Raw genomic sequence first — 24,401 nt, forward strand, 5'->3', positions numbered from 1 at the left:
GTATCTTTGTGCTTGTAGAGAAGCTGGACATGGAGGGAATTCTTACTAGTTCTCTTCTGTTGATGTCCTAGAACTAAAAGTCATTTATTGAGCACCAACGGTGTACTAGACATTCTCTGTACTGAACACTGCCTCATTCCGTTCACTACACCCCTGTGAGACAGGTACTGTTGTCCCCACTTTGCAGATAACAGAGGCTTGGAGAGATGGAGTAACTTCCCATTACACAGTTGGGAATTCAGGTTTTTGAAACCAGGGTCTACCTGAAAGCCAGACCCTAACTCTTAACTATGGTGTGCTACTGGAGAGATGGAAGCTCAAAGGGGAAAGGACTCCCCAGATAAATTAGTTCCTTGTTGCAAAAAAAAACCCCAAAAAACCAAAAAACCCCACCCAGCTTTTACCCTGTACAATGGTGGTTCTTATCTTTTTCTGAATCACAAGTCCCTTTGAGAATTACATGAAAGCTAGGGGACACCCCTTGAGAAAACTGTTTGTAGTTTAAGTCATATAATTTCAGGGAGTACATAGAACCCCCGCCCCCAGCTAAAAAATTATGTAATCTAGTAACACATACTCCATACTGAAGAGTGTGTGCAAAGCTATTCATTTAGGCTACCCGTAACAGTTACCAACAGAAAGTTCTAATTCAATAGAACACCAACGGTGACACACCTGCATGATGGAATGTGGTTCAGACTTACTGTTTGTACAGTCCTACAGAAAGATCCCCAAGCTAGGTCGCTAGGCTAAAAAAGCCAAATGCAGAACTGTGTGCTTTTTTCTTAAGGGCTATATAATGCACATGCATAGATTATATCTGGGAGGGCTCATGAAGCTCTTATTGTTGCCTTTGGGGAAGGAAACTTCTAATACACACCCTTTTGTACGGGTTAAAAAAACTTCCTTTTTACCGTGAGTAAAAATGACTCACCAACTACATAAAAAACCCAAACCATAAACAAATGGCCTTGAAGACAGTGCCTCCATTCCCATCCTCAAGCTGCCTGAGTTGCTTCTAATAGTTGAGGACAAACAGACATTTTTCTCAATCACTGTTTTTATTAATTGGCTTTAAAGGCTAAAGTGCATAGTAAAGACAAAAAAAGAAATGCATACATAGGAAAGGGACGTTTTTCTTGCCAACATTAGAAAGACCTGAGATGCCTAAGTGTCTGTTCTAGGGAACACTGAGGGAATATATACGCAGGCAGCGGGCCTGAAGGGCTGGCTTCTGGCATGGGTCTGGGGCCTGCAGAAGCTGCTGGCATGCTAACCCTGCCCAGGCAAAAGCTGCAATAGACAGTGTGCTGCTGGTACCAAATGTGAGTTTAGTTCCATTCAGGGCCCCTGGGAGCCAGCACTGCTACTGAACCTTTCCTACTGTAGGCAAAGAAACCTCCAGCATCCGAAAGTGCAAGTCACAGGAAAGGGTGTGGGGATCACTCCTTAGTTAGCCAGGGCCTCTTGCATAAGCCACCAGCTGTGGGTAGTCACACTTTTCTCATATGTAACTGGGTCAGTCAGTGAAGTCTTTGTCATCACATGCCTCCATCTCCTGGAGTGAGGGTGCCCGAGGAGAAGGGCAAGAGGGATTCTTGTGCTCCTTAAAAAGATAAGCAGTTTATAAACGACAACTCTGAGCCTGTTTTATCAGAATGAGAGTTAGTCTGCAAGTTAGGGCCTGGCACTTAGCATGAGCCTGCTCCACCGAGCTCACACTCTGCCCCTGGAGCACTGCAGGAAAAAACATCTGACCAAGTCAGGACCCAGAGATGGCACTACGTAGCCCTAGGTAGGTGCCCCAAACATGCTCCAGGGAGTCTGCCCACTAACTTGCGGGAAAAAAAGAACTGTTAATTCTGCTCTTGGTGGAGGAGGTAAAGTGCTTACTCTAGCGCAGGGGTCAATCTAGAAACAAATGTAGGCCAGCCTTAACAGTAGATTCTTAAATAGGTGCTGAGACTAAAGGGCAATAAAAAACCAACGTCGGTTCCTTCATCAGGGAGCCGACTCCAGCCATAAGGTGGCTGGGGCAAAAGGCAGCGGTGTGCCATCTTCCTACATCATCCTTTGTATCTCTTCAAAGTTCATCATGTTGTTGGCCGTATCAGACCAAGCAGCGTGCCGGGCTCCATCCATCTCGGAGGCAAGCTGGTTGCTCCTTTCCAGAGTATGATTTGTACCCCCGATCACCTCCTTACAGTCAGGACATGTGCTCCTCTGCATGGCTCCCCCACAGTCGCCAATCGCATAGATGTGGCCATTGGGGCACTTGAACCAGTGGCCACGAGGTAAGTTCATGGCTTTGATGATCTGTACTCGCTCTTTCTCTGAGATGCCCAAGCCAGAGCATGGAAGGGTGGTTTTCAGAGCTTCCATTTTTTTCTGCACAAGCTGTTCATCCTGCTGGGTGAATTTACATGTTCTCTCAAGGATCCTCCGAACACTGCAGACCTCTTCTGTTATGCTACCACTCACTCTCCCCTCCGCCATCTTGCAGCGGGTCAGGAGGTTCAGCAGATATGTGAGTCTCCGGATTTCACTTTGAAGGTCTTCCAATTCCTGACTGGTGAAGCTCAAACGCTTCTTGGCTAGCCACTCACTGACCTGGTCTAGTCGGGACTCACTCTCATTTGTTCTGAGAAATGCAGCTTTTTCAGGGAATCCCAGAGTCCAGCCAAGTGGTCATAGAAGTTGATGTAATTTTCAACAAGGCCCAGGTCCTGCACTGACAGATTTTTCTGGGCCAGCTTCTCCTGCAACATTAGGAATTCTTCAGGAAGCAGCTGGAAGAGGAGGCTCTTCCCCACCAGCAGGGCCTTAAGTCGTTCCTGGCTGGTTGCAATTTCCCCTGCTGAGCCCTGGATCTTTTCTTTGACGATTTCAATTTCTTCCAGCCGCTGTTTGATGCTGGCTCCATACCTCAGGTTTTTGCGGATGGGCACTTGGCAGATAGGGCAGACCTTCAACCTGATAGCAACTTCATCATCTTTCTGCTCATTCATGTAGCGGTCCAGGGCTTGCACCTCAAAGATATGGCTGCAGTCTTCTAGCTGCACAAAGCGGGCATCAGGTTCATCCTCAAAGCCAAAGAAGATTTGGGTGACTTCTTCTTGGTGGCAGACACGGCACTTCTTGGGGCACGGCTCCCCACACAAACCAATACAGGGGTGGCCACAAGCCAGCAGCTTAGTACAAGGCACGTAGCATGGGGGTCGGTTGCAAGGCTCAGAGCAGAGTTTGGTGCACTGGTAATGCTGGCAGCGCCAAACACAGGGTTCCACGCAGGGGCTGCACAGTTCTCCACACTTCTTCTTGCACTGGCTGTGGACGCAGCGGTTCTGACAGGTCCACTGGCAGGACGGGCACTCGCCGATGCACGGCTCCTGGCACTTGTGTGAACAGATGAGCAGACGCTTGCAGGGCTGCTGACAGCGCTCATGAAAGCGCCCTTCAAAGCAGCTGCTGCAAGAGCCGGGGCAAGGATGCCCACAGTCCAAGATGGTGTCACACTTGGTGGTGCACTTAACTGGTAAGTCATACTTGAGATCTTCCACATTACCGCACTTCACCTGTTGGTTGTGCCCACACTTGAGTTTCACAGTAACCATTTCTGAACACAACCGCACACAGTCCTCACCACAGAGGTGGCTGCATCTGTGCCCACATTTCAGGATCTTCGGGCAAGGCTCTTGGCAGCAGAAATCTGACTCAGACATGGAACAAGGGACCTTTTGTTCATGCCTGCACCGAAGAATGATTTTGGGCACCTTCACCTGACAAGGCTGACATTCCTGGAAGCAAACAAGGGGGCACCGATGCCCGTCTTGGCAGATGACTTTCTGGCATGGCTTCATGCACTGGAACTCCTTGTGCAAGGAGTCATAGGGGTGACAGGCACGGGTGCAGACGTGCCCACAGCTCAACCGGAACTCACAGGGTAGGCTGCAGCCTCCTTCGGGCACTTTTTGGAAGTCAGACGCTTTGGATACTAAAGTGTGGGTATCAGGGTGGTTCTGGCAGCATAGCCGGAGTGTCTGGCCTATTTGATTGTTCTCTCGAAGAGTATGGATGATCTTGCTCCACAAGGGCACCTTGGCCAGCATCTGCATGTTTCCGATGCAGTACATCCCCTTCTTGGCGCGGGACAAGGCCACACAGATGCGGTTGGGTATCTGGAGAAAACCTACCTTCCCTTCCTGATTGCTCCGCACTAGTGAGAGGAGGATGATGTCATTCTCCTCTCCTTGATATTTGTCCACCACGTGGACCTTGACACCAGCAAATGTCTTAGCTGGCATGAATTTGCGCAGGCAGAACAGCTGCCCAGTGTAGGTGGTGAGGATGGTGATCTGGGAGGGCAGGTATTCCTGGCACAGGAAGTACTTGCACAGCTCCACCACAAAGCGAGCCTCATGCTGGTTCTGGTGGCTTTTGCTTTCTTGGATTTCCTGCTCAGGAAAGTTGTGTTCTATAAAGAAAAGGTTAGAAGAGACCCCCTGGAAAGGAAAAGAAGTGACAAGTTAGAAGGTTCACTCATGGCAGTTTTTTCTATCTTCACGTGTGTTGGCCACTGACCCTGTTCCAAAAAGAGACCTTAGAAGGCTTTTTTATATACTCTGTTCCACAATCTTTAATTCTGGAGTTAGTCATCATGTGTTTGTTTTGGGGCATTGGCAAATAGTGAAGTAGGTAAAGAATTTATTTTGGTTTTCAAGATACTTGTCTGATATTTATACTTAAAACAGCCATCCACAATCCAACCCTTACAGTCCAGAGAATAAGCATCAGTTATGAGGATGATGATGAGAGAGCAGCCAACTTATGAGCACTTCTCTACTGTGCTGACTGCTTTTCATAATCTCCTTCAATACAATAATGTAATGAGGCAGCAACCATTACTCTCACTGTATAGAATAAGACCCTAACACTCAGAATTTGTATGTAACTTGCTAAAATATTACACAGATACTAACTGGCTGAGATTCAAAAACCCAGGTCTATATTCTCAAATTCTATACTATTCCTCCTCTTAATAACCAGTTTTTGAAAAGGCTGGCTCTACTCCCTTCTGAAAGCTGTTTTTCATCTTGAGGAAAATGCAGCCACCCGGGTTACTAGTAACAGCAGAGAAATATCAGGTAGGGCAGACTCACCTTAATCTTCTCATATTTGAGAACAGATGGATGATTCTCCAGATCCTGGTATATGTGGGGCGTCAAAAGCCGGGCAATTTCAGGACGCATGCGATGCTGAAACAAGACATATCATTAGAAACATGGGCAGAGAATAAATGGGCAGTTTTCTAAACATTAGGTTGCTGGTGGAAAATCTGGGGATGTAACATTTGAAAATAATAGGGAGAAAAGAGCAGTATGTAAATAGCTCCTTTATCAACACAAACTCAACACAGGCTGATCTTGGGGTACCTTAAAAGAGAAAACAAAATAAGTCTGACATCAGAGTCATTTCATTACTAAACCAGTTTTATTTTTATGAGAACTTTCTTGCGTCAATTGGCAGGTTCTCAGGAGCCTTCCCCCAGACATTCGTAATAACAGAGGCCCAGCTTCTCACCTGGTAATTCAGACGAACAAAGGGAATGTTTACTTTCACCAGCCGTTCAAAGAGGGACACCTCAAGGTTGAAATTCTTGGCCAGATCATACACGTTGGCACTGGGGCGCAGCTGAGAAGAGAAACATAGCTGACGATTCTCCATTGAAAACACATTTTATCCAACCATCCATCTATCCGCCCTCCCATCAACTGTTTTTCAAGTGCCTTCTGTGCCAGACACTGGTCTAGGTGCTGCCCGGCTTAAGGATAAAAAGTAACAAGGGCCATGAGGGCAAGAAATAATAATGATGTGAGAGAGTGCCCAGGGGAGAAGGTTCTTTAGATAGCCCTCTCTGAACAGTGACATTTGAGTTGATGGCAGCATAGAAGAAGCTGCCAGTCATTTGAAAAGCAAGCCATGAGAGGGAACAGGAAGGATGGGGTGGGAACACAGTGAGCAAGTAAGATGGTAGTATGAGGTAAAGTCAGAGAAGCAGGCTGAATCCTAAGAATACTGTAGGCCACTTTAAGAAGTTTAATTTTTAAGTGAAATGGGAAACCAGAGAGTTTTAAGCTGAGGAGTGACATGATTTGATTTACTTTTTTTTTTAAGCCACTTTGCCTCCTTTATAAAGAATAGATTAGAGCCTGGCAAAAAGGGAAGCAGGGGGACAGAGAACATGCTGTGGTAATAGTTCACTTAAAAGACCACAGTGGATAAAGTAGCAAAGAGAATTGATGAAAGGAATGCCGCCACCTCAAAAATATACCCAAATCTAAGAGCACCTACTCTTAGATTGAATGTACGGGGTGAGGGAAAGAGGAATCACAGAAAGCCACTAACGGACTTGAGGACTGGTGAAGCAGAGGCCAGGGTCTTCCTGACCGATTCCACCCTACCCAGAGAGCAAGCCTATCTTCCAGGGGCCCCTGCCTTACCTGTTGGTGGTCCCCAATCAGAATGAGGTGCTGGCAAGCCTTGCTCAATGTGGCAATGGTGTGGGCCTCAAGGACTTCAGCTGCCTCTTCCACAATGACAATACGAGGCTCTACCTTCTGCAGAATCTGGCGGTATTTGGCAGCACCTTGAGTCAAGAGAGAAGAAAGGGGCTCCTCTGAGATGATGCACTGAAGCCACTGGGCCTCTAGGCTTCTGGGTCTGGGACAACGGAGCCCTCACATTCATCCAGGGCTGTGGTGACTACTGAATAAGAGAACAAGTGCTGCTGGATAATCTCCAGAGCATCTTGCCCATGTTGGTCATTGCTGAGGTTCCAAATGCAACAACAGCAAATGAGTGAATTTCATCAACAGTTCTCTAAGTATGCTTGCTTACTTTCAATAGCTTTTCATGGTATTTTCCTGTAACCTACTGAAGTTGCTTCTCTTTCCTGTCCTAATTTGACAGGAGTTTGGCATCCGGAGTGAATGGCTGGAGCAGGTAAATTTCCCCATGTTTTCTTACCTGTGGTTGTCATTCCGACGACCTGGGCATCTTTCAAAATGTGCAGGTCTTCCTGGAGCCTCAGCTCAGCCATTCTCTCTGCTGATGTGTGGTACTGGCGCTCATAGCTAAGGATCTTTCGGCGGGTGTCGGCCTGGTACATCTGCAGCCATAGCCTAAAGGATGTGAAGAAACAAGTAGAGGAAGCCATGTGCTCTCTGAGAAGGTGGAAAAACCCCCTTCAGTGTGCCCAGTGTATGGAGTGGAACCTAGACCCCTGAGGAGCTTATGAGCCACAGAGAGGAAGGAGACCAGATGTACAAGGACCCAAAAGTCCAAAATGCCCAACAACAAGGTATGCAGAGACATGTATACAAGTGGTCAGTAGCCAAAGAAGGGGGTGGGATAAAGAATAGAGGTTAAATATTGGGACAGGAATAAGAGATTTCAAAAACTTCAAGAATTTCTCACAAATTCTCCCTGCCCCATTCGGTCTCTGGATGAGTCTCCTCCCCTCCTCTAATTCTCCAGAGTCTCATTTTACAAGTAAAACAGATCCTGTCACTTATTCTGCTATAAAACCTTCCAATGGCTTTTGATACTCTTCAAATAAAATCCTCGCTCCTCACTGTAGCCCTATGAAGCCCTGCGTAGTCTGGCCCCTGCCCACCTCTCCAACCTGAAATTCCATTCCTCTGAGCCACAGCCATGCTAGCTGCCTTCTTCCGATTTTCTCAAACAGATATGCTCTCTCCCATCTCAAGGCCTTTACCTATTGTGGTCCCCGCAATCTCATCTGTTCTGTTTTCCCTGCTAGCCTTGTTAATACCTCCTCCTCTTTCAGGTCTTCCCTCTCATGTCACTTTCCTGGATACCTCAGATCAGCTCAGATCCCACATTAATATTATTAGCATTCCTTGCTCTTTTTTTTCCTTAGTATTTTTATTTGTGGAATTAACTAATTTGTCTCTTTGGATGGACTAAACTCCCTGAGGGTAGAGCCAAGTGTCTTCTATCTTATGACTGTGTCCCCAACACTCAGCTAAGTAGGGGTGCTCAATCAATCATTAGTTAATATTGTTGTAGGTCTGGGGATTATATTCTAGGAACAGAAAAGGAACCCCCTGGAGATATTACATGGGTTGGCTAAGGGAGGTGGGGGTTGGGTACAGTACCTATAAAGCTGCCAGCGAGAATTCAGATCCAGCTGCCAAATATCCTGGATTTCACTGGCCTCAGCCTCAGTCATGGTGTTTAGTTTGCGAAGCTCAACCTTCACTTTCTTCTTCATTTTCCTTTTCTGGCTACGCTGGGTCTGTAGAAATCAATATCAGCCAGGGTCACCATCTGAGCAGAATGTGGGCCCTGTTCTAAGCCCAAGGTGGTGGTGGTGGAGGGGGTGTCACAGCACATAAAAAAAACTTCTTATGAACTTCTTTAAGTGTCTCACATTCTCTCAACAAATATTCCATTGCACAATGACTAAGTGAGGGCTCTGGAGCCAGTTTCTCTAGATTCAAAGCTCCACCTACTTCTTATTAGTTGTGGGACCCAGAGTTAGTTACTGAACCTCTATGAGTTTTAGCATCCCTTCTATAAACGGGGAATAGTAATAGTGCCTCTTCAGGGGGTGGTTGGATTGACTGAAGGAGTAAATACATAGAAAGTACTAATGGGATCATGATCTACCCATCACGTATTGTAATGTTAAACTGAACTAAGAGATCAGGTTCAAAGCCATCAGACTAGTAAAAACTACATCCAGTCGAAGTTGCCTTTGAAAGCCCCTTACACTAACAGTGGGGTTCAGAAAATGTCATTTTGAGTATCCAGTCCACTACTGTCATAGTAATACATGGTAAATTCTGAGGACCACCGGGTTCTACCCAAGGGAGAAGCAGAGGGAAGTCCATATGCAGATATCTGGACATTCACGATTCTGGCTTTAAGAGAAATATCAAATTCCAGGGTGAATGAAGTATTCCATCTGCCTGTATGGCTTGCTTCATTCCATTTTACTTGAATCCTCTGAAATCTTAATGCAAGTTCACAGACTCACTTGTAGATTTAGTTTGTAGTTTCTAGTTTGTAAAAGATAACCTCCATGGAAGCACCAAGCATGGAGACCACAAGCGTTTGATTTGAGCCATGTGCTGCATTTCTCTGAAAGTTCAAGAGTAGCATCTGGATACCTGCTTTCTAAGTTGGCATTTCTTGCCAGGTCTCCTCTGAAAGGTTGTATTTTTTATACTCTTGGGAATTGGACCCATCTTATACTAGGGTTTCATCATAAAATAGGTAAATTCAGCTAACTGTGAGAATGAGGTGAATGTACTGCAAGAGAAGTAGGTGGAATAAAGTGGCTGTAGTTCCGGTCAGAACAGATGTTCCTAAGCCTATTTCAGGAGTCTATCCTTACCCGCCAGGCAGTAATAACTGAACTTCCGTTTCTCATTCTGTTAAAGCTTTCAGGAGCCATGAGGAAGTGAGTTTACCTCCCACTCTCCTGTGGCTTGCTCCTGTCCAGCTGCTGTCCCAGGGCCATAGTTGTCTAGCCTCATGGCCAGAAGCACTTTAGCCAATTCCTGAACAGTTCCATTCTCTTCCTTCTTCCGCCTCCGTGGCCTCACCACCTCTTCCTCTTCAATCACCCGGTCTGCTTGAATCAGGTCGGCTTCCTCTGCGATCTCAATCAGTGAATCCTCCTCTTCCCCTTCTTCCTCCTCCTCTTCCCCTTCTGCCTGAGCTAAGAGAGGAAAACACACAGCACAGGGATGGAGACTCTTGAAGCCAAAAGATGGAAGACGGCACCTACAAGAGCTTAAATGGATGAAGACATGCTCAAGGAGGTTTAAGTGGTTACCTCTAGGGACGGACACTGAGAAGAATGAGAAGACAGGTTTCCTTATATACTCTTTTGTTATATTTAAAGAAATTATACAACTATGTTTTTTGAAGGTTTTACTCATGTCAAAAACACAACTACAGAGAAGAGTATACAATGTAAATGTGCAATTTTTTTATTTTTTAGGCGAGGCAACCCTTGGTTGACCTCACAGATTGCAAGGACCTGTCAGCTTACAATCCCTTAATTTTCACACCGACAGCACCTGGTCTTCCTAGGTGGTCTCCTAACCAAGTACTAACCAGGCCCGACCCTGCTTAGCTTCCAAATCAGATAGGATCGGGCTTGTTCAGGGTAGCATGGCCATAGACTAAATGTGCAATTTAAAGGATAATAAAAATATGTAAAATGAACACCCAACTTAAGAGGCAGAAAATCACCAATTTCTATGAAGTCCTTGTGGGCCCTTCTCATCTGAATTTTACATTACTCTTTCCTCCCTTAAAAAAATAACTTTACCAAATATATCACGTATATATACCTCTAAACAAATTTTTTAGTCTTGACTTTTTTGAGCTCTATATAACTGGAATCACACTGTATAAACTTTCCTATAACTTGCCTTTTTCATTCAGCATGTTTTTGAGGTACACATGTTGCCATATGTCCTGTAAGTCATTCTTTTTCACTGCTGTACAGTATTTCATTATCTGAATAATCTATAACTGATCTATCCATTGTATAAATTTTGATGGGCATTTTGAGTTCTTTCTGTTTTCCAATTATCATAAAGTGACTGTGCCAATTAATATCCCCAAGAGCACTATATCATAGTTCTCACTGCTCCACATTCTTATTAATGCGGGGTTATGTACAACTTTTAAATTTTTGCCAATCTGGTGGGTGCATAATAGTATCTCATTGTGGTTTTAATTCCTCCAGTTTCAAATGAGCACTTTTCATACGTTTATTGACCATTAGGATTTCTTATTTTGTGATGTGCCTGTTAAAAGTCTTTCATCTATTTTCCTGGTAAGCTATTTGTCTTTTCTGATTACAGCCCTTTACATATCCTGGGCTTTACTTTTAAGTCCTGCTCTTCTTCTGGTCTTTACCATATTACACCTTAAGATGCGATTCTAGGTAGACATGCACTTACCTTTATTTTCAGGTCCCGCTGAAGCAACACTTTGGGTGAAAGAACCGACACCCAGACCCAGCCACTCCAGCATCATGGAATGCTTCCAGCCCTGGAAGCAAACCCATTCACTATCCTGAGGAAGGAAGAATTGTAAGTCATGGGAATTCTATGATAGTCAGTGTAAAGGAAAGGTTTCCTTTCCTGGTTCAAAAGTAATTCCTTTAAAATTTAGAGGCTGCAAATTGGCAACCCTTGGGCAATGGGATCATTTAATAAGACTTGCACAGACTTTTAAAAATAAAAACTTCCTGCTTCTCTTGACAAAATCAGGAGTTATGGCAGCAACACGCCTATATTCCTGCATGGCAACAAAAGGCTGGAAGTGGGTTGCTGCCACCCCTTTTCCAGTTTGCCAGTCCTCTCTACTTTCCAATGTCTCACATATAGCCTGTGTCAGTCATTTACAGGACCCGACTGACCCCTCTAGGCTTTTGTGTTTGTACAATTCACCCACCCATTCAGAACAGAGCTACCATTTCACTGGGTTCCTGGACAGCCACTTTACAGAGATTGTGCCAGTTACTTCTCATAACAGCCTTTGAAGGCAGGCATTATTATTATTCTTTATGTGACAGTTGAGGGATCTGAGAATCACACTGGCTCAAGATACATAATCAGTCTGCGTGACTTAGGTCTGTTACCCCCCAAGGCTCTCTGTATGTGCTAGGTTGTCTTGTTATATCATATCACTTAATAAGCTCTCATAGCATATTTATTAAGAGGTTTACAAAATTATTTGTCCAAATAATAATCTTGTAAGAATTAAGTTGATCTATAAGAAATTGCCATTTTTGCAAGTCAAATTTACAAATACTGGCAATTTCATATGGTTCACCTTAATGTTACTATCCCCACTTCATAAAAGAGGAAACAGGCACAGAAAAATTAAGTAACTTGGCCAGAGCAAAACCAAGATTCAAACCCAGAAGCCTAGCTCCAGAGTCTTTTCTTGACTAGTATACTCAGCTACCTCTCCTCTGAAAAGGAACTTTTATCATGATGGCAGATCACCTAACAGCTAATGCTTTGGACTGCTGCTTCTGTTGGAGGCTCCTTCCAAGTACTAAAGCAAGAGAGATGCTTGTGCCCCCCAGAATGATCCCTACCTGTATCGGTCCATTTATCAGGCTTTTCCAGTGCTGGCGGGAAATGTACTTCTCCAGGTGCTGCTCCTGTAACACGCCATGCATGCTGCACTCCAGAGTCTGGGCCCCTTCATGCAGCTCTTGCTCAGACTCCTTCATCTGTGTCACGATCTGCCAAGAAGAGGTAAAGAAATGATGGGGGATGTATCATCATCCCCTGAACTCACTCCTTGTCTTGAGGGAAAATGAAACTCAGACAGAAATAGCAAGATAGAAGAGTAAATAAATAGACCAGTCAAAAAACCCATTTCCCAAATCACATTACTCTGGTCTTAAGACCAAAGGGTTATTATCTAAAATGTATAAAAGACTCCTACCAATCAGCAAGAAAAGGAAACAACACAACAGAAAAAAGACTAAGGATACTACAGTGGAGACCTATTTTCCTCAGTAATAACTCACAGCTTTGGTTGAGCACAGTGCTGCCCAGCTAGATATTTCCCTGGTCAATAAGCTATAAGACGAAGTGCTGTGGGTGGCTTGGGAGAAGTAGCCTCAAGGTCCTGGATAGGGTTGGGAGCGGACAATATGACCTTTTTGGTCCTTTCTCCACCTTGGATTATGAGGGCAAAGGTCACACCATGGGATGAGCAGATTATAATGTTGGAATGAACCAAGGTCCTTCACAGCCTTGGACTGCTGATGCTATCTTATTCAGCTCTCCCTTGAGCTACCTCAGATATCCCAAAGCTGGGACTTACACTCATGTAGGCTCTTCGGAGGTGCATGGGGAGGTTTCGGCGGAATTCCCGCTTGTTCCTCAGCTCTCTCAGAGTGAACTGCTTCAGGATTTCACTGTTGCTCCTTCCACCTACCCGCACAATGCTGGTCTTGTGACACTTGTAGATGCCTGTGGAATGAAGTGGAGCACAGCAGAGTTGAGAGGAGCTATTCTCTCAGGTAAGAGCTGTACATGTTTGGGGTATTGTCTCAGTTGGTCCCTTAGGGAACAAACTAATGCTTACAGAAAATTTACCTCATTAATAAGCAAGAAGGCCCCAGAGATGATGTGACCTGTAGAGCAGTAAAATGTCATGCTTAAGAGCACAGGCTTTAAAATCAGACAATTAGGGACCCAACTTATTGGCTCTATAACTTATTGCTACGTAACCTAAGGCAAATTCTTGAGTCTGTTTCTTCATCTGTGATTTGAAGACAGTAATATCTTCCTTATAGGGCTAGAGTCTGTATAAACCAGAATATCTTTATAGCTCCTAGGTAGGGCCTGGAACAAAGTAAGATCTTAGTAAATGTTCTCTATTATATTCTCTCTCTCTCTCTCTCCCTCTTTCTCTCTTTCTCTCTCTCTCTCTCTCTATATATATTTAGTTACTGATTGCTTATTATGTGCCAGGCACGTGCTAGGTTCTGAAGATATAGCAGTGAAAACAGATACTCAGCTTCTAATTTGTTCTCATGTCACACAGACTGAGAATATACATTTTAATAATTTCTCATAATAGTGAAAGTGCAGTTAAGTACTGTAAGTACACGATGCTGTAGGTATGTAACAGGGGACCTTACCTAGTTTGGATGGGTGAGAATCTAATTCTTGAAGATCTAATATTTAAACTGAGACTCTAAGAATAAGGAAGATTTAATCTAGGTGAAAGGAGGATATAGAAGAATGGGTATTATATGTCAACTATAATTGAAAAAAATAAAAGAATGGAAAATAATATTCTAAGCAAAAGGAAGAACATATATTCATTCATTAATGTAAGCGGTATTTTTTTCATGCCCAGTATGCACCAAGATTTGTGAATATAGCAAGAAACAAAACCAACCCTTGTGGTATTTACAGTCTAGGGTAGAGCCAGGTAAAACTAAATTGTTACATATGTACTAAGCCTCTGAAGAAAAAATACAAAAGGAGACTTAACCTTGTCTGGGGCAACAGGAAAAGTACACATGAAGAAAGACACCTGAAGAATGAGTTGGAGCCAGCCAGGCTGAATGGGGTCAAGTTGGAGAGTTAGAAAAAGTGCATTTTGGTAAGGGGAACAGCATAGGCCTAGGGAGAAGCTGAAGAAATTCATGTCGCTAGCGTTAGGGAGAATAAGAGAAGAGGGAGGAGATGAGGTTCAGAGTTAGGCTGGTGCAGACAACACACAGCCTTACAGGTCACAGTTAGGACTATGGACTTTATCAAAGTACAATAGAAAGCTTCTGAAATTGCTTATTGGTTAACTACAAATGTCTTGATAGAAAACAATTTTGCCTACAGACATTACCTTCCAGAAACTGGTCCAAAGCATGATTAGTATAACACACGACCAAGATGGGGAACTGCTGCAGGTTGATTTGCCAAACGGGCTCATTGGTTAGAAGGGCCTGAACAATTTTTAGACCCACATAGGTTTTGCCTAGAAAACAAGAAAAAAGGATAGTTAAAAAACTTAAGAGACTTAATAAAAGCAGTAATTAATTATAGCAAATTATTATTTTTTTAAATTTTAAATACATTGAAATGGTTTAAAATCCAAGAAGCACAAATGGGTATATTATGAAAAGCCCTCTAGCTTTTCTCTGCTCCAGCCACCCAGTTCCTATCTTAGAAGCAACCGATATTACCAGTTTCTTGTGTAACTTTCCAGAGACAATCATTCTTTGCATAGAAAATACATAGTCTTTTTCCAGCCTTTCTCCTTTCTTTTTGATATAAATAGTAGCAGACTATTTTCAGTTTTACATCTTATTTTTTTCATAATGTCCCTTGGAGGTAGTTCTCTATCAATATATAAAAAGCATCCTCTCTTTGTTTTTCACAGCTGTAGGTATTTTTTATTTAGCCAATTCTCTATTGATGGACATATAATTTTGTTTCCAATCTTATGTGGCAAATTATTTAGAAATGATTTTTAATATACCACAGTAGACTTGCCTTTGTGTTAGGAGGGGAAAACTCATAGATATCAACAATAGAGTTAGAGTTATGGGCTCATTAGCATATGTTCAATAATTAATTAAGTCTACAAACAGCTAAATTTTTACTGAGTCAGGCTGAAGCAGTCACTGTTCTCAAAAAACTCAAGGTTGAGTGAAGAAGCAATACAAGAAAATAAAAGATTTCAGTATATCATGGTAAGTAACGATTTTCTCCTCCTCCCCATCCCCCCGCCACTCCACCACAACTGACATGTATTTAGTGCCTAACAGGTATCAGGCACTAGTTTAGGTGCAAGAAATAAAATAGTGAGCAAAACAGGCATGGTTCTTACCTTCATGGACCTCAGAGACTTGCAGAAGGATAATCATACAAATAAATGTAAAAACAAATGTGGGAAATGAGAAATACACAATACCAAGAAAACATATAATTAAGATTCTGGCCTAGTCAATGAGGTGAAAAGAGGCTTCCCTGAAGAAGAGACAATTGAGTAAGAGAGGGCAAGAGAGAACAGGAATGTGCTAGTTGAGAGGTTCCTACCATCCACCAGGTGAGTGAAGACTGAGCCCTGGCTCCAGCACTATAGGTGAGATAAGTAGTCAGACTGGGGAGAAATTTCAGAGGTAAACTTGAAAATGGTTTGACTGGGGTGGGGAGTACAAAAGGATAACTTCCAGGTTTCTAGTTTGAAGAACTGGATAGATAAAGAGAACCTCGAAAGGAAAGAAAATCTTTATAATTCAACATTTATTGCTTCCCACTGCTTCCTTCCTCTTAGAATGAATACTTTTTGGGATTTCGACCTCAAAAATGACCCCTTTTACTACTTCCTCCTTTTACTCTAAAGGCAGGCTCTATCCTAGTAACTCTGTGTGTGTGGCTTAAGTTAGCCTGAAATGATTACTATGCTTGGAACTAATGAGTCCTGATTCAAGTGATAACATTAGGGAAATTTATTTGCAATATAAATATTTTGAATATACAAAAAATTCCTACAAATCAATAAGCCAAGCCAATCAACAGAAATAGGGACAAACTGAAAATGGCAATCCACAAAAGCAGTAATATAAATAGTTAATAAACACAAGAAAGGATAATTTCATTCTTAATTAAAGAAATATAAATTAACCACTGTGATATACATTTCCAGAGGACAATTTGGCAATATCTATTAAAATTATGAATTCACTTAAGAATTCTCTTCCAGATATACTGTTTGTGTGTGAAATGTTTCATAAACAAGCCTATTCACTGAAACATTACTTGTATTAGTAAATCTTTCTACAAGGAACTTGTTAGAGAGATTATGAACTACCCACACAATGGAATATACTACAGTCATGTAAACAAGAGACACTACTTATGTACCAACATAAAAGGGTCACCAAGATATTTTACAAGTGAACAAACAATATGCAGAAGATTGTTTTTAGCATAGTGGGTTAAGAAAAGTGAGAAGAAAGAAATGTAAGTATGCATTTGCTTAATATTCATAGAATATCTCTGGAAGAATATACAGGAAGATAACAACATTGTTTGCTTTAGGGAAGGGAACTGAGTGGGATGGTAGCAGGTCAACAGGGATTAAAAAAAAATTGAACCCTTTCTTATTAAAATATAAAATTAATAAGCCCAAAATTTTATCTCATATCAGCAAAAACTGCTGATCAGCAAGGACTGATAACATACAATGCTGGAAAGGATATTAAAAAAAATGGGAAAACTAATTCCTTCTTGGTGGGAATACAAATTGGTACCTTTTTTTTAAGCCCTCGAAACACCACTTTAATTATGTATATTTTTCCATTGTACAGGTGTTTCTTATCAGAAAGAACTTTCCAATGGTTACATTAATTTTTTATCATCAGTTGCCATTACTTTATTAGTGTCTTTTAAAGAGACCGCTTCCCATTTCTGTTTGTTCTCTTGTATATCCTTTAGGGAGGGTAATTTAACAGTACCTACTATAACTAATTAATGTAAATTTCCACTTTAGGAAAAGAATTATGAAGTAATAAGCAGAGTACCCAAAGGTAAACAGATATAGATGTATGGATACTTATTACAGCACTGTAATACAAAAAAAAAAGGTATATTCATACCCTAGAGTGAATGCAAGCATAATAAGAAGTGAGATACATTTCTAAATGTGACTGTAGTGTACAGAATGTGAAAATGTCCGTAACATGTTGTTTTTGTATATATATAAATTACAGACCCATATATAAAGCATGATCCCATTTTTGTTATTAAAAAAAAATAGGAAGTGTGTGTGTATGTGTATAAATATACATACAGACACAAAGATCAGTGCCAACTGTGGAGAACATCTGGAAAGATACACATCAAATTACTAATAGTTGTTATCACCCCAGAGTAGAATTAGAGAGTGGCATATATGAGGAGAAGGGGGTAGGGAGGTATATTTCCATGAGGAGCAAGTATAGTATAATGGATAGGGGAGCCAGGACTCTAGAGCCAGACTGCCTGAGTTCAAGTCCTAGGTATGTCACTTAACACCTGTGTAAACTTCAACATATTATTCGACCTCTCTTTGCCTTAGTTTTTTCATCTGTAAAATGGAATGGTTTCTACCTCACAGAGTTGCTATGAAGAAGCAATAAGTTAACCATATGTTAAGCATGCAACCCAGTACCTGGCACATAGTGCTATTATTACATACAGCAAGTCCTCATTTAATGTTGTTGATAGGTTCTTGGAAACTGAGACTTCCAGCAAAATGACATATAATACCAATTTGACCATAGGCTAACTGATAGAAATAAAAGTTTCTATAGTATATTTCAGGTCACAAAAACATCACCAAGCTTCTAAATAAAGACCCTAAACACTTCTAATATTAAACTTTGAAATAAATGTGAGCTATACGTATATTTAAGAAAGAGTAATAAAAACAAGAGAATTCTCTTCCAACTCACTTTTCCAGTTCAGGTTGCAGGTGGCAGGAGCCAAACCTGGCAGCTCAGGGTGCAAGACAGGTATCCATCCTGGACAGGATATCCTTCCACTTCTGGGTGTGCGCACACACATGCACAAACGCACACATACACGTGCCCACACACATACACATTCAGACTGAGACAATGCAGACATACCAATGAACCTCATGTGCACATCTTTGGGAAGTGGGAGGAAACTGGAGCCCCTGGAGAAAACCTACACAGACATGGGGAGACTGTGCAAACTCCACACAGACAGTGGCCCTGGCTGGGAACCGATTTGTTTTTTTTTCATCAATGTTATAACAAAATGATGTTAAGTGGAATGATGTTATTCGAGGACCTGCTGTACTTGATATTATTTAAAGTAATATGAAATCAATCAAATTAATATAGCCTCTTATGGAGGAGAGGTAATGCAGCTTCCAAAGTTTGACCCCCTAGTAGTCTTTTCTAACCTTGTGATTTTAGTTTATTGCTATGCATACCAATGGGTCTCCACTGGAAAATCACCATACGCAGCTACTTTATAAACAAGTTTGAGATCTATTTCAGGGGAATGTTTCTAACCGAGACATTCTAGAAACCTAGAGTCAAGCCTCCCCTGCCCATCTCATAGTGCTGATACCATGTGCTCTGAAAAGTTCTCTTACCTGTTCCAGGAGGTCCTTGAATAATAGCCAGTTCCCTTGTGAGAGCAAACTGCAAAGCTTCCATCTGAGAGTCATCCAGGTTCAGGGCTTCTTTGGAGGGCCACTGGCTAGGGTCTAAGACATTAACTTTGGGACATCTCAAGCCCTTGGCAGTCCTCAGAGATTCCCCAGTGGCAGTGGGGTTCTTTATTAAGGGAGTAAAATCGTATCTGCCCCCCATTAACAAGTATCTTGGCTCCTTCACATAAGAGTCACAGTCCACAATGTTCCTCTGGAAGGGGACATCTTCCTCCTGGATCTCCTGGAGTCCTTCTAGGACATGCCTATAGGCCTCAAAGTATGCAGTTGTCTCCACCATGAGGAAAGAGTCAGAGGGCTGGATCTCTGCTAGCAGTTGTTGGCTCTGCTCATTGAAGCAGAGCTGAACAATTCCTCGGCAGAGATCTTCCTGCTCCCGGTTAGACACAGTGGCAAAAAGAAATGTCTCAAAATTGTCCTTGGACATGCACACCAAGGACCCATAGAGCAATCGCTTGGAATTCTGCCAGCGCACACATTTCAGTGGTTTTGTGTCAAACTGCACCTTATAGACAATGCCTGATGACGAACACATGGGAGTAATAATCCTGGTATCGAAGTAGATTCGGATGTCATCAAACTTTCTCTTCCTCAGGCCTTGATCTTCAAAGCTTTGGAGAAGTTCCAAAATGCCTTCTCGTAGGGGTCTGACAAAATCTTCTCGCAGGAGTCGGAAGTGGGTATCCAGATAAACAGCAGTGCTCTCATATTTTCCAGAAATGATGTTGGGACGAAGGAATGGCTTCTCATCCAAGTGCACTTCGTTGTAGGTAGGGTAAATGGGCATGGTCCGGTAGCTCTCAACATGGTCTTCTGCTTTAGGCTGTACTAGAGTGTAGGTGTCCACTCTTAAAGTGCCCTCTCGCCTCTTTTCCTGCAGATGTTCGATGATGGTCTGCACCTTTTCCAGGTTCTTCTCTGTCTCCTCTTCTATGTCAACCCCAGAGGCTCTTAAAGCATTAAGAGAAGCTGGCAGGAGAGAAATGAGCATGGAAGTTTCTTGCACAGAGCTAGCAGGGAAGACGCTTACGAGGTCTTGGAGAAGGAAGATGATGTTACTAATGTGTTCTGGATATCGGTTTCGAATGTCAGGGACAGGTTCAGTGACCATCTGTACAACATAAGCTGGCAGGCAGACTTTGAGGAATTGTGAGTTCTTCAATATGCCCAGGACATGGAGGACACTCTGGCGGTCCATTCTGGAACTACAAGCCTTCCGAAGAACCCGGCAAATGAGCTCAAGGAAGTTAGATTTCATATAAGAATGAGATAGAAGTTCCTTTAGCCCTGAACTTGTGGCAAGTGTGATGACCACCTCAGAGGGGTCTTTCTGCAGAAGACTTTCTAGGAACTTGTAACCCAGTTTCTTCACTTGCTGTGGCTGTTCTGCAGGCTTCTGGTGGGGGTTCCGCCACTGTTGGAAGTTTTCATCAGGCCACGGAGGTCTGCGGTTCCTTTCCTCCTGATTGCCATTTCTCCGCCTGGTGTCATTCTCCTGACCACGTCTTTGGCCTCTAGGTTCATCATGGGCATGCCTCTCATGGTTCCTCCTTTCCTGATGTGGGTTCCTACCCATGGCTGCAAACCTCTCTTCTCTTTGCCGGGAAGGAATAGGGTGGTGGTTGGCTCTAGGAAGCCTTCTGGGCTCGTTGAATCCTCCTCTGAGAGCATTGGCTGGTGGATTACTGGCCTGATTTCTAGGTCTCGGTGGTAATTCTCCATTCATAGGCCCTAAACACAATGGGAATACTGGGTGAACACAAAAATCGAGGTGCAAAGAAATCTAGTAGGACAACAATGAACATGCTCTCATTTTCCAAAAACAATTAAGGAGCTTAGGTTTTATTTGGAGGGAAAAAAAAGGTTTTCTACCAAGTCATTTAATAAATGTAAAATAGATTGTTATGTTGCCATATATGTTATTAAAATATTGTTTTTTCAGAGGGTACAAAGGGAAAAGGAATAAACATTTGCTGACTGCCCCATACATGCTAGAGAATAAACATTTGCAGTATATTGTTTAATCCTCACAGGCTGGGATTCTTTCAGAGGATCAAAAAGATCAGCTTGTTGCTTCTAGTTTCTTGCCAGTACCAAACAACAGTCAGCACATCAGTTTCAGAGCCAAACAGACCTAGTTCAAATCTTGACATGGGCACTTCCTCACCAAGCTGTATAATTACTCTAAGCCGCAGTATTTGGGTTGTAAAAATTAAATGTTTATAAGATGTTTGGCATAGTGTGGTACCTGACACATAAAAAGCTCTCATAAATGTTAGTACTAGTAGCACTAATAATAATTTTCTATTAGAATACCCTAATTTCTAGAGCCACTGGTTCTGCCATTAAATAATTATTTCATAGGCAAAAGATGCATCAAGTGGGATAAAACTATAAAGAGAAATGCTTCTTAAACTCTGCCCAGTATCAGATGGCAAAGGGAAATGTGGGGCTTCCTTTACTAAGATGTTTTTGAGCTAACTAAGACTGTGAAGGAAACTTAAAAATGAAACTCAAACTTTGATTTAGGAAATTGAAAAACGAAACTGAAACTTTCCTCCTTTCTGCAGCTCAAGTCCATTTACATAGTATTTATCTACTACTAACCCTAAGAAGAGAAGGTGTGGGGAGAGGGAGGTGACAAACCCAGTTCACACAGGAAATGAAGCCAAACTTGTCTTCCTTGAACGGCCACACATTTCATTAGTGACTTGGCCAACATATTCAAGTCCAATTTTTTTCCCTTTCCTTTCCTCTAAAACTGATTCTGGAGCTGATCCAACTTTACAGAATGACTTGGAGAATTTAAAAACAAACAAAAAATATTGACTGTACACAATGATTTGATGATAAAAAATGTTATGCATTTCAAACACACAACATATTCAAGGTGATCATTCCACTTCATGACATCAGATGCTAAATCCATTTATGTACGTTTTTCCTTGTTTTGCACTTTGTAGAGATTTTAATGTGGCTACGTAAAGAAATATCTGGTAAAATACAAACACTGTGCTACTGAATCCTAAATTTTTATAACTGTTACTTTCATATTTATTTTTCAAATCCCCAAGATAGCAGAAAAATTCCTGCTTTTAATATTTTGGTCTGATTATAAGGCTAGATGTTTCGGAAGAATGGAAAATTGTATTGTTTCTCTTTCTTTCAATATTCGCACAGCTCATAAAACTGTACAGTTCTTTCTCATTTGTTCCACAGCTAAAACTCGAATGACACGTTGCCAACTTAGGGAAAAGCAAGAATCCATTTGGTTTTGTTTTAGAAAGTTCCGAGCAAACAGAACAATCACTGCAATAGAGTAATGCTTTTAGAACTAACTGTCCTTTGGTGGTTAGGACTTTAGACACATGCTATCAAGTACATAGCCACCAACTATGTGTGGCTATTAAGCATCTTAAATGTGGCTAGTCTGAATTAAGATGTATAAAATAACACAAGTTTTTTGAAGGCTTAATACCAAAAAAGTTAAATATCTCATTAAAAAAACTTTATACTGATAACATCTTAAAATAATATTTGCAAATCTGGAATTAAATAAAAGTATTAAAATTATTCAAGTACTATAATAAAATACTATATTCAATTATTACAAAGTGATGTTACTTGGTTATATTGGCTTCAATAAGTACTAAATTATTAAATTTTATTAAATTAGTATTCAATTAAAAAAACGGATTTCACTTGTTTCTTTTTGCTTTTTTTAAACAATGCTACTAGAAAATTTTAAATTACATTTTTGGCTTGCATTATGTTTCTATTGGATAGTGCTGCTCTAAACCACAGTTTCCTCTTCTGACACCTCATCACTGTCTTTGTTAAAGTCAACTCCACCCATTCATCAACTCTCTTAGGGAAAGGAGAGGGCTGTCTGTTTTTCAGTCATTTGTGTTATAGCTAAGGAATAAGCCATTCTTTACTTAAGAGACACAGTCGATCTTAGATGGGCCTGCTCAGTCATAAGGAACTCAATTTCCTTTCCATTAGTTAGAAAACCTTGCTCACCTCTGTGGTTGGCATGGGGATTCCTGGGCCTGGCATCTGGACAGGGTCTTCTGCCCTCCATCTCAGAGTCACCTGATTTACTCCACACTCACGTTACTTCCAGTTATCTGAAAATCTGCACAGATTGAGAGTTATTAGTGGCCTTGAAATACAGCATCTAGCAGAAAAAAAACTAAAACAGCATCAAGCCAATCCTTTAGCCTCTATGTCTTAATTATCTGTGAACTAAGAGTTAAACACAGATTTTAATCATGGACACAAGTGTTCAACTCGGTGAATGCCTAATTATAAAACATTAAATTCACAAATTAGGTGATTTCAAGGGATCAAATTCCCCCCTTCTCTTTATCCTTGCACTTTCTCAGAGTAAAGGGAATACTGTCAATTCCAATTCGAAACTACTGTTTGGTTTATGCCTTTAGCCAAGTTACTTAATCAGTTGCTAGGTTTCATTTTCCTCTTCTATAAAGCAAATATTGTTGCCAGGACAGAGAGAAGTACATTTCTTGTTAAGCCAAAAGTATGCACCACCCCGTTCAGCATTTATATTATATAGTATTCTATAGCTTATGGGACTCTATAGTGTGTAATAATTAGTGAGCAGTTAGTTATCCCTTATCCTACCCTTTGGATTATAGCCAAACTGATTAAGTCTTCCACTCTACTGAATCAAGAAAAAGAAACTATGTTTCAGTAACCACGAGACTTAGCACTTATGGTATGTTGTTTCTTCAACCAGCTAGAAATCTGCAGCTCTTCTCTTGTTTCTTTTACCTTAATGATTTTTGACAGTCAACCTATAAAAGGAAGAGGAAGCCCTGTTAAGAGAACTTCTCAATCCACCTCAAACACATCACGTGGGCTGGGGCTAGGGAAAAAATGAGGACTGTGAGTCCTCGGCATGGGGATTTTTGAGACGGTCGCTCTCATTGAGTTTTTTTTAATATTCATGGTTGGAAACTGTGAATAGATTTGGCATTATATGAAGAGTAGCTTTTACACTCATCAGAAAAAGGAGACCCCTTTCTGCTAGCAATATTTTTGGTCAATCTCCTTCATCATATCAAACTCAGCTCATGGTACGATTCAATAGTTAGGGTTTTGGTTTTTGTTTTTGTTTTCAATTAAAAAAATTATCTGAGGGGAAATTCTTACTTCCTCTTGTTGAAAAATACTAGAATAGAAACTCTGAAATATTCTGGGATAAAAGGAATGAGGAAAAAAAAAAGGCAAGTAAAGGGAGGAGTAGAGAGAACAGGAAATGCTATGAAAAAGGCAAGCGAAAGTGGGTTTCTGTGGGAATCGAGGCCTAAAGGGCAGGAAAAAGAAAATCAGTGACGGTCAAGCTGGTGTAGGGATCAAATTATAGGACAAATTATAGGAGAATGGTAATTACCAGGGTGGGATGAAAGAGACAAACAAGAGGCCACAGCTGGTTTCAGGGGGAAGTCTCCAGGGTCCTGAGAGGGCATAAGAAAGGATGGAAGAGTCACTGGCACCTAGGAGCCCACCGGGTTGCGATGGAAATATTATGGGAGAGCCAGGGCTGTGTGGTGGCATGAAGAAGGTACAGGGCAAGGCTGAAGTGGGGACTGACGGGG

The 24,401-nt window shown here is 41.8% G+C and overlaps 1 protein-coding gene and 1 pseudogene across 1 annotated transcript in view; both read right to left on the reverse strand.

Moving 5' to 3' along the window:
• Window positions 1-1,042: 1,042 nt before the first annotated feature.
• The window catches only part of ZNFX1 (zinc finger NFX1-type containing 1), a 25,474-nt gene continuing 2,115 nt past the window's right edge, over window positions 1,043-24,401 (reverse strand). Inside the window, 14 exon segments of the mRNA XM_039864548.1 lie at window positions 1,043-2,627; window positions 2,630-4,502; window positions 5,160-5,255; window positions 5,581-5,691; window positions 6,501-6,646; window positions 7,027-7,181; window positions 8,181-8,320; window positions 9,501-9,751; window positions 11,010-11,124; window positions 12,158-12,307; window positions 12,898-13,046; window positions 14,431-14,562; window positions 18,700-20,508; window positions 22,801-22,915. Of these exon segments, the coding sequence (XP_039720482.1) occupies window positions 2,062-2,627; window positions 2,630-4,502; window positions 5,160-5,255; window positions 5,581-5,691; window positions 6,501-6,646; window positions 7,027-7,181; window positions 8,181-8,320; window positions 9,501-9,751; window positions 11,010-11,124; window positions 12,158-12,307; window positions 12,898-13,046; window positions 14,431-14,562; window positions 18,700-20,508; window positions 22,801-22,861 (5,754 nt within the window). The 5' untranslated portion in view covers window positions 22,862-22,915 and the 3' untranslated portion in view covers window positions 1,043-2,061.
• LOC120604210 (uncharacterized) lies at window positions 10,104-10,221 on the reverse strand (annotated as a pseudogene).

Source organism: Pteropus medius, unplaced genomic scaffold, assembly GCF_902729225.1.
Source record: "Pteropus medius unplaced genomic scaffold, Ma_sr-lr_union100, whole genome shotgun sequence".
NCBI lineage: Eukaryota > Metazoa > Chordata > Mammalia > Chiroptera > Pteropodidae > Pteropus > Pteropus medius.